This window comes from Geotrypetes seraphini, chromosome 10, assembly GCF_902459505.1.
Source record: "Geotrypetes seraphini chromosome 10, aGeoSer1.1, whole genome shotgun sequence".
Lineage (NCBI taxonomy): Eukaryota > Metazoa > Chordata > Amphibia > Gymnophiona > Dermophiidae > Geotrypetes > Geotrypetes seraphini.
This window is the reverse complement of record NC_047093.1, coordinates 67930577-67939910: the sequence shown is the minus strand read 5'-3', so window position 1 is coordinate 67939910 and position 9334 is coordinate 67930577. Positions and strand designations below refer to the sequence as shown.

At 44.1% G+C, this 9334-nt stretch overlaps 1 protein-coding gene across 6 annotated transcripts in view; it reads right to left on the bottom strand.

The window, feature by feature from the left end:
* Window positions 1-409: 409 nt before the first annotated feature.
* Window positions 410-9334, bottom strand: part of GARNL3 (GTPase activating Rap/RanGAP domain like 3) — a 564903-nt gene continuing 555978 nt past the window's right edge. For 5 of the 6 annotated variants that reach the window (XM_033962147.1, XM_033962149.1, XM_033962148.1 and 2 more), the window contains 3 exons: window positions 8434-8649; window positions 4731-4848; window positions 410-1312 (listed from right to left, as the gene is read on the bottom strand). In XM_033962147.1, coding sequence (XP_033818038.1) covers window positions 1150-1312; window positions 4731-4848; window positions 8434-8649 — 497 coding nt within the window. In that variant the 3' untranslated portion in view covers window positions 410-1149. Of the gene's footprint in view, window positions 1313-3269; window positions 3521-4730; window positions 4849-8433; window positions 8650-9334 lie in introns of those variants that run through there. The other variant, XM_033962150.1, reaches the window with a different exon arrangement.

Below are 9334 nucleotides of genomic sequence, written 5' to 3'. Positions count from 1 at the left end.
CTAAAAATTTAAATATATGAGTCAGTGGTAAGTCATAATAATTATTCCTTCGGTCTTATTGTAGAATGGTATGTTTTAACACGAGTGTAAGACATATTTATTTATGTTGTAGAGCCGATCCCTGACGAAGCTAACGCGAAACATGTCAAGTCCAGCCGCAGCAACTGCTTAAAGTCTTTAAAAAGATTTGCAATCTACAATTATTCAGATAAGTTAAAGTGAAAGTTAAAAAGTAAAAAATACATAAAAGAAGTGATTTAAATGCCCAATACCAGCCATTCCTCGCTACAAGAACATGTGTATAGGGCGGAGGAAAGGTATATCTGAGGTTTTGTATGCATAATGTTAAATAAATGAACTAAATGTATAAGGTCAATCAATGAACTAAAGATTTTGGAAGTGTGTGGGAAATTGAATGACATGATATATCTTAGAGGCTAAGATTATAATAACGTTTATCTGCATTATATGCATCTTGGCTTTAAATCTGATTGCTGCATTGTAGCAGCCAAGAAATGCAAAACCATCTTTCCATGTGTTCTTTGACTGACTTTCATTCTAAATTTTAGTGTAAAACAGTGGTATGAAAAGCTGAAAAATAAGAAGAGGGCTATAATATTAATCTAATGAAAATTTATTGGCTCCTGCCTAAATTTTCACACTCAGTAATCTGTTCATCCTATTAACTGAGATATGATGGTAAAAACTGGACTAAAGAATACCTGATTAACCAACCTGTACTTCAAAAGATTTGTCATGTGTCTTTAAAAAATAATCTTCTGGTGTAACACGTAACTCTAATGAGGATATATATAATGAACCCACCTCGCTGCCCCGACAGCTTCATTAGAAGCTGACAGGCAGATAAGAATGTACTTATTATTTGCTTAGGAATGTCATCCTTAAAAATCAATTTTAGGATCCGCCATCTTTGTTCCAGAGGGTACTGAGGCTTTTTCAGCTGAGAAAGAGAAGGTGAACTAGTTCGTTTCTCCAGAGCAAGATGTGTCTGTAAAACTTGACTAATGCTAAGTTTGTTGAGGTGCATCTCAACTCTTAGCACTTGAAACCGTGTTGTGACATTCCTACAGAGTCTACAGAATTGTAAGAAAGAGAGAAAGGGGAAGAGAAGGGTCCCCGTGATTGTCTTCACTTCAGGTCAACGACGTCTTCATCAAAGGAAGTTGCTAGCTGAAATGGACTGCTGCTGAAGGGTGAGTTCTCCTCCATGCTTACTGTAGTATCAGGGTCCGAACTAGTAGAATAATGACGTTGCTCTTCAGAACTGCTCTCAAACAAACCTGAAATTATCCTGTGAGAAGGAAGGCAGAATGAGTTTCCAAGAGTACTCACATAGGAGAAGCAAATCAGGTACATTCAGTCACGTAGCGAGGGTGAGAGGTGCCTGGGCCGGTGGTGCCCCTCCCCCACCTCCACAAGCTCATTCTCCAACCCCTCCTGTCGCATGCATGAGTCACTTCCCTTCCCCCCCGTACCTCTGTAACATTCCTGGCACGAGCAGCAACCCCCAAGATACTGTTGCGCCAGCGTCTGCTCTTCCTCCGACGTCACTTCCTAGGTGCGGGGGAAGAGAAGCAGTGTGCACGTGCACGACAGTGGGGGTGGGTGGGTGGAGAGGAGGATGGGTGCCCGCACCCTCACCAAGACGGCGCCCAAGGCGGACCACCCTCCCCCCTTGTATGCCACTGGATACATTACAGAGTATGCTTACGTTACTTGTCAATTAATTAGGCTACATGGATCAGAAGATCATACCATTTGAAAATATATATAAATTCCGTATATAACGGTGCAGGGATGAGTACCTTGTGGACTGATGATCATAGAGAATGTCATGGGAACAAATTTGTCCCCACGAGTTCTGTCCCACTGCTGCAAGCTTTGCCTTAACCTCACAAGCCTCGAACACTTAAGAATGGGGCAGGGATAGGGCTAGAGCTTGAGAAGACGGGACGGGGAGAGATCCAGTGCCACAGGGAACAGCGCCGGAAAATACCACAGAACCAGTGCACAAAAACAACTTCTCAATGCTCAGTGTTTGCAATATGCAAATTACTACTCAAAAGGGTCCAGAGAAGAGCGACTAAGATGGTTAAGGGGCTGGAGGAGCTGCCGAACAGTGAAAGATTTGAGAAACTGGGCCTCTTCTCTCTCGAACAGAGGAGATTGAGCGGGGACGTGATCGAAACATTCAAGGTACTGAAGGGGATAGACTTAGTAGATAAGGACAGGTTGTTCACCCTCTCCAAGGTAGGGAGAACAAGAGGGCACTCTCTAAAGTTGAAAGGGGATAGATTCCGTACAAACATAAGGAAGTTCTTCTTCACCCAGAGAGTGGTAGAAAGCTGGAATGCCCTTCCAGAGGCTTTTATAGGGGAAAACACCCTCCAAGGATTCAAGACAAAGTTAGACAAGTTTCTGTTGAACAAGAACGTGCGCTGGTAGGGCTAGTCTCAGTTAGGGTGCTGGTCTTAGACCAGAGAGCCGCCGCGTGAGCGGACTGCTGGGCATGATGGACCACTAGTCTGACTCAGCAGCGGCAATTCTTATGTTCTTATGTACATGCATGCTGTGCAAGGGGGAGGAACGTACCTGGTGCATACACATAAGAGATCTATAGTAAGCACAGCTCTTATGCACATGCCCATTCAAATCCTTAACTGCAGGCACACATCAGCGCCATTCTTCTGCTCCTTAATTATAAGCTTTTCAATATTTTTTCACTTATATTTAAGCACAGAAAACAGGCGCTAGTGTGTTCTTCCACTTTTGGTTTTGCTTGGACCCGCACACATTTGTTCCTCATCTCCGGTGCTCAGTGGCTTGCAAGGGTTCCTTCCTCTTTCAAATAAAATCAAAACCATCATATTTGAAAAGGAAAATCATGAGAAATCCTTTCTTCTAACCCCTCAATGTGACCTTGGAGCTGGTGGTAAGTTTCCAGCATTAGGGTAGGGTTTTGTCGTGTGATGTTTCTCTGAGCAATGGAAGGGAATAGCAAATGACCTCTATGTATAGAGCTAGGTAGGAGTCCACATGAAATAAAGCGTTCTATTTTGCAGTTCCAAATTTACGGAATCATTTGCCCCGAGAGTTAAGATTAGAGGCAAAATTAAAATTACGTTAAAAACATTTCTTTTTTTTCTTTTTTTTTTAAGAAGCATTTGGACATGATTCAATCTAATCTGAACTTACCAATGTTTCCTAAATGATTTTTGGATCTTCAGTCAGCAGTCCTGTGAAATCTTAATATGACATTATTGTTTTATTTAGGAGTGAATGTTATCTTGTAAGCTTGCTGTTTGTGTGGGTTAGGTCTATTCTATTTAATAATAGAGTTCTTTTTATTTGTTTTTTGATTGTATTTTGTAAACTGCTTGGACCAGTAAAATGGACGAGCGGTATGACAAGATGAATAAACCATAAATGCAATTTGAACTAACCTTTTGTGCACACGTTGTTCCTGTACTACAGTCTTCTGGGTATTCTGGCCCTGATTCTATAAAAGATGCCTAAAGTTAGGCACCTAGATAGGCAAGCCAAACTTAATTATTTAAAAAGCTTAAATCAGCACCAATAACTAGCAATTAGCACTTCATAAACTGGCTTAAATTAAAATGAATTGGGTGGTTGGTACTAGAGAATGACACAGGGAAAACATTTATTCCCATCTCTGCCCTGCCCTTGCGAGCTATGTCCCTGTCCCTGCCCCATCCCCGTTAGTTACATTGGCAGGAGTGACTCACTAGAAGAAGATCCCAAAGCAGCCCTGTGTGCGCTATGGCCTCTTCTTCCATGAAGCTTCTAAGAGGCTGGTAGGCCTGCTCCAGGAGGTGCAAACGGGCCGACCAGGGGAGTCGCAGGTGTTTTTTTTGCCGGTTTTGACCTGTGATTGGGAGCAAAGGAGGGGGGGCTGTTGGACGTGTGATAGGAAGGGAGGAGAGATGCTGGACTCGCAAGGGGGGGGGGAGCTACAGGACCTGTGATTGCGAGGGGGGGCTGCTGGCCTGGAGTGGTGGGAAGGGAGGCGACTCGCGGAAGATCCATTATGGGGACAAGGCCATTTACCACTCTGCGGGGCGATGAAAAGCCTTGTTCCCATACCTGCGGCAAAGGGCTGATTTTTCCCCCCGTTCCTGCCAGTTAGCCACAGCTAGCTGCAGGAGACAGTCCCTTTGTCATTCTCTAGTTGGTTCCTAACTTGGTAGGGACCTACTACTTTAAGGTAGGCACCTACAAGAAAGTATGTGTGGTTAAGGGCAGATAATGGGCGGATCGTGGGTGTGTTTTGTATGTAGGCACCTAATGTGGATTTAGGCACCAGTAGTCATTTAACTTAGGTGCCAGTATTTAGACCAAGAAAACCCCGTCATAAATAGGGTGTGCCTAAAGTTTAGGTGCCTACTGGCGCCTAAGTTTACTTTAGGCTCTACTAGATGCGATTCTGCAAACAGCGCTTAACTTATGAGTAAGACTGACAATGCACTATGCACCGTGTTCCTCTGTACCTATGTTTTAGGTGCTGTTTATAGAATTGGGGCCTCTGTGCACATTAATGCTCATGCTAGTTTAGCATTAATTGCCTTTAGCACCTCTGCTAGGTTTTGAGAATCTGCCTATTGGTCCTTAAAGGCCACAAGCAGCTCGGGTTTTCATGGTAGCCAAAATATGAGTTAACCTAGTTCTTGCATCAAGTGCATTTGTCTTACCTGTCACTGCTTGTTGATCTGACTGCTTCTGGTTGCGTCTCTCCTTCTAATCGTTTACGAGCATGCTTCTTCTGTTTTGGTGGCCCCTCTGGCTTGGGAGCTTGTTCATCTGATAGTCCTGCATGAAGTGGTTAATTAAGACTAGTAAAGATTAAATCGGGGAATAATGGTAGTGTCATTCTCTTTTATTGAAAACTCCTATCACCTACACACAATCTGAACCTCTTTAAGTGCTTGCAGTGTCTCTAAAGCTTGGGTTCACAAATCTCCATTTTAAAAAGCTCCCCCCCATGACCAATCAGCTGTTGCTATAATAACAAGTGGGAAGTGCTATCAAATATAGGATCAAAATATGAGCAAACACTTCGAAATTCAAATGTGTCATTGTGTAAACCTAGGGGATGCGCAGGCCACCTGTTGGGGGTATGTGGCCTGGCCGCCAATTTCCACCCATCCATCTGCCGCAACCCGGGATCTCATGTTCCTGCCCCCCACCTCCACCCCCTGCTCCTGCAACAACCTTCTTGGAGTTGCACTCGCTCCTTCAGTCTTTAGCAGCACTCCTTATGGTGGGCAGTGCATACAGCGATTCAGGCGCTGCATGTATGTGGTTGACCCATACATGCAGAGTTGACGTTGGAGAGAAGGCTTCTGGGTCAGCCATGTGCAGCGTGTGGGTTGCTGCTTGCCCCATCCATTGCGGGAGTGCTGCTGGGGTCTGAGGACTGAAGGAGGAGCGACAAGTAAGGGGGACATGATGTTTTGTGACCGTTTGGGGTTCGATAATAATTGACTTAGCTTTGTGTTACATTGCAGCTGAAGTGGTTTGCATATTTATATTACATACAGGTACATCCTCTGTCGTTAGTGGACTTTCAATCCAAGTTTTATATCTGGGGCAATGGAGGGTTAAGTGTCTTACCCAAAGTCACAAGGAGCCACAGTGGAAATCAAACCTGGTTCTGCTGTGGTTTAAGTGCCTTTTGGGTTAGGGGGCATGGCATGGCATGGGTGGATAATTTGACAAGAAATTCCACAGATTAATTGTTTATTGAGTTGGATATGGTAGTGGAAAGGGAACAGAGGGACAGACTGAAGGGGATGCAAGGTGGGGAAATATTGGACATAGTGATGGAGGGAGAGATGTGGAATGGTACTGGAGAGGGTGATAGGAATGAGCATGGGGCCGGTGAGGAATGATGAAAAATGCTGCACATGATCCGGGGATGAGAGAGGGAGAAATATTGGACTGGGAGGGGGGTGGGGTCAGAAAGGAGGAAGGGAGGGGAGATGACGGACCACTGGAAGGGGGAGGGGAAGAGAGAGAGAACTTGCCCATAGTAATTAATCAGTACTTTTTATGTATCTAATGTATGAAAAGTTTAATTAGCATTCCCGAAGACCTTGGCTGAGATTGGTTGTTTATAAAAACAAACAGAAGAAAAGGCATTAACATTAGTACTATTGTTATGGGGGTGGAGTCAGGGGTGGAATTTGGGCAGGTCTGGGGCGGAATTTGGGCAGGTTTGGGGTAGAGCTTAGGCGGGTCTGGGGTGGAGCTTGGGCAGGGGTACTCTGTTATCATTTGTTAGGCTTAGGAGGTACTTGGCTTGAAAAAGTTGAGAAATACTGGTGTAGAGTTCCAAACGTATTCATGCATAATCAGGATCAACACAACTAAACAGTAAATCCACTTCCATGCTTAATGGCCAAAGCCTCTAATCAATACTGTATCCAGGACCAGTGAAATGCCTTAAGATGCCTCCATCTTATTTTACTTATAGCATTCTACAAAACAATTATAGATTAGGGCTCTTTCAGTTCATTTTAAGTTTGTTGTACCTTTTTCCATTATTACTGGCTGGGGTTTTTTTTTGTTTGTTTCATATAGTTGTGCTAATAACATTTTTTAATACACATTAATTAATTGTGTTTATACTGCACCTTGATTTGCCACAGGGTCACTACCCTGTGGTATCTCAATACTGCAGATTACCATATTTCCCCATGTGTAGGCTGCCCCCATGTATAGGCCGCAGGAAATGCTGATTTAGTTTTTAAAACTCCTAGATAAGCTGCCCCATGTTACTAGCTGTGGCTCATTTAAGCGTTTTAAAACCTACATCGGCCTATACATGGGGGTGGCCTATACCAGTACACATCCCCTTACATACTTCCCTCGCCGGTAAGTATCTCCTGGACGGCTGCCTCCTCCAATCACGCTGTGCAGGGCAGGAGCGATGTTTGCGATCTCAAGCCTCGCCCTGCACTGCTTCCTGATTGGCTGCCGTCAGTTCTCACGACGGCAGCCATTTAGGAAGCAAGGCGGGGCGAGGCTTGAGATCGCAAACATTGCTCCTGCCCTGCACAGCGTGATTGGAGGAGGCAGCGCCTGCCAGCGGAGACGAGATGTCTTCAGCGCACACAGAGGGGCCTGCCAGCGAAGATGTCTTTGGTGCACGCAGAAGGGCGATGAATTCATTGGGTCCGCGCCTTCCACCAGGGTTCACAGTTTGCTCAGGTATTTAAGGGGGAATTTCAGTTACGGTACTCCTCTAATGGAGCAGCTTATCTAACAGCGAGTTTTAATGTCTTTAGATAAGCCGCCCCATTTAAGCAAGCCGTACTCACTGCACAGATTTGTAAAACCCATGTAAAGGCCATGGCCTATACATGGGGAAATACGGTACTGACTCCCAAGCTATCAGAATAATTCTTCTCGTGAGCAACTTTGCAAGCAGTTAATACAAGGGATCTTCAAAATGTTTCCACACTTTTATTTTTTTTAACATTAATTATTAAATATCTCCCTCTGTCGCCTGACTTGTCACATGACATTCTATGACACACCATATTATCACTTCTGTCCCAAACATTTCCTGCAAAAACATGAAAGTGCAGAAACTTTTTGAAGAACCCTCATATAAGGTCCTGGGAGCACTGGCCCACAAAGCTGGCCCGATACTCTCAAGCCACATTTTAAAGGAGTTGTCTTGTGACAACCTGAGACTCTCACCACCAAATCATAGCCCCCCCCCCCCAAAATCAAGCTGTCCTCCTGATGCCCTTCAATTCAGTCCCATGAAATTAAACCCAACCCCAACTGGATATGTCTCCCTCACATGACCAACCCGTCCAACCTCCAGTAGGACCCCCTCAAGTCTACTTTTAAAGTTCTCCGGTGTCTAGTGGAGTCAGGCAGAAAAGACATCCTGTTGCTCTTGCCTAGGTTTCAAAATGGCATCAGCAACTCTTAGCTGAAGTCTCAGGGTAGTTTACCACAAGCTACGTAGAATTTATATGGTAATGATCTGCTTTACACGCATTTGCACAAAAGGGCACAAAAACCTGCAATAGTGCCCTTTAAGTCATGATAAGGGGCAAACAATGTAGGTCATTGTCCTAATACAGCCTGATGTGCACTAACCCTCCCCCCCCCATTTTACAAAAGCGTGGAAGAGTTTCTTTAGCATTGGCTGGCGTGCTGAGTGCTCTGCGTTGCTCTGATGCTCATAGGAATTCTATGACCGTTGGAGCGGTGCAGAGCATTCAGTGTGCCAACCAGCGCTAAAAACCTCTTCCGCACTTTTGTAAAAGGAAAGAGGGGGGGGGTGAATTTTTACAAGCACACCAAATGTATGCTAATGAATGCACACACCTATTATAAATAGATTTAACTACTGAAAGAATTCTGAAGTATTACCCAACAATTCTTTTCGTGTCCTGCTAGCTATTTCCTTAATCTCCATCCGTGAAAGTGATAAGGAGTGAGTAGCAGGAGCAGGAGCAGGTGCAGTGCCAGTGGCAGTTGGTGTAGTTATGACTTTGGGCACTAAGGGCGATTTTAGAGGTCGTTCTATGCTGCGCCCAACCAGGTTGCTGAGGGGAATCTTGTACAAGTTTTTATACTGAATTTCTCCTACAACAAAACAAAGGATAAAATTTATAAATCTTACTTGAATTCAGAATCATTTATCCAGCAGTAAAATCTGACATTTAGAGGAAAGTTTTACAACTATGCTCATGCATTAAAAGTATCTGCATATTTTTCCTGTGCAGGTTGTGGTAGATTTCAGACTAGAGTTTACATAGTGGTGTCTGTATAGATTCCACTGTTTATGACACATTGTATAAGATTAAGGGCTCCTTTTATCAAGCCGCGCTAGCAGTTTAACGCACGTAATAGCATGTGTTAAATCGCTGGCCGCGTTAGCCGCTACCGCCTCCTCCTGAGCAGGCGGTAGTTTTTGGCCAGCGCATGATGAAACGTCGTGCGCGTTAATCCCGCTAGCGCGGCTTGATACAAGGAGCCCTAAGCTTAAGCTTGGTTTTGAACACAGTGATCTAAAAGGTTAATGAGAAGCAAATAAATTGTTTAGTCCATTTACTATAATCCTTTCCACTTGGTTTTTTTAATTTTTAATTTTATGGAAGTATAGAGGGGCATTTTTTAAAAAGTCAACGTTCAAAAAAAGAAAAGTCCTCCTCATAACGCCACATAATAAATCCATCTCACAGCCATGATCATACAGGTCAAATGTCTAGATTTTCTGTTCCTATCACAGCCATAATTGGATGTAGTTGCATTGAAAATGTTCAAAATG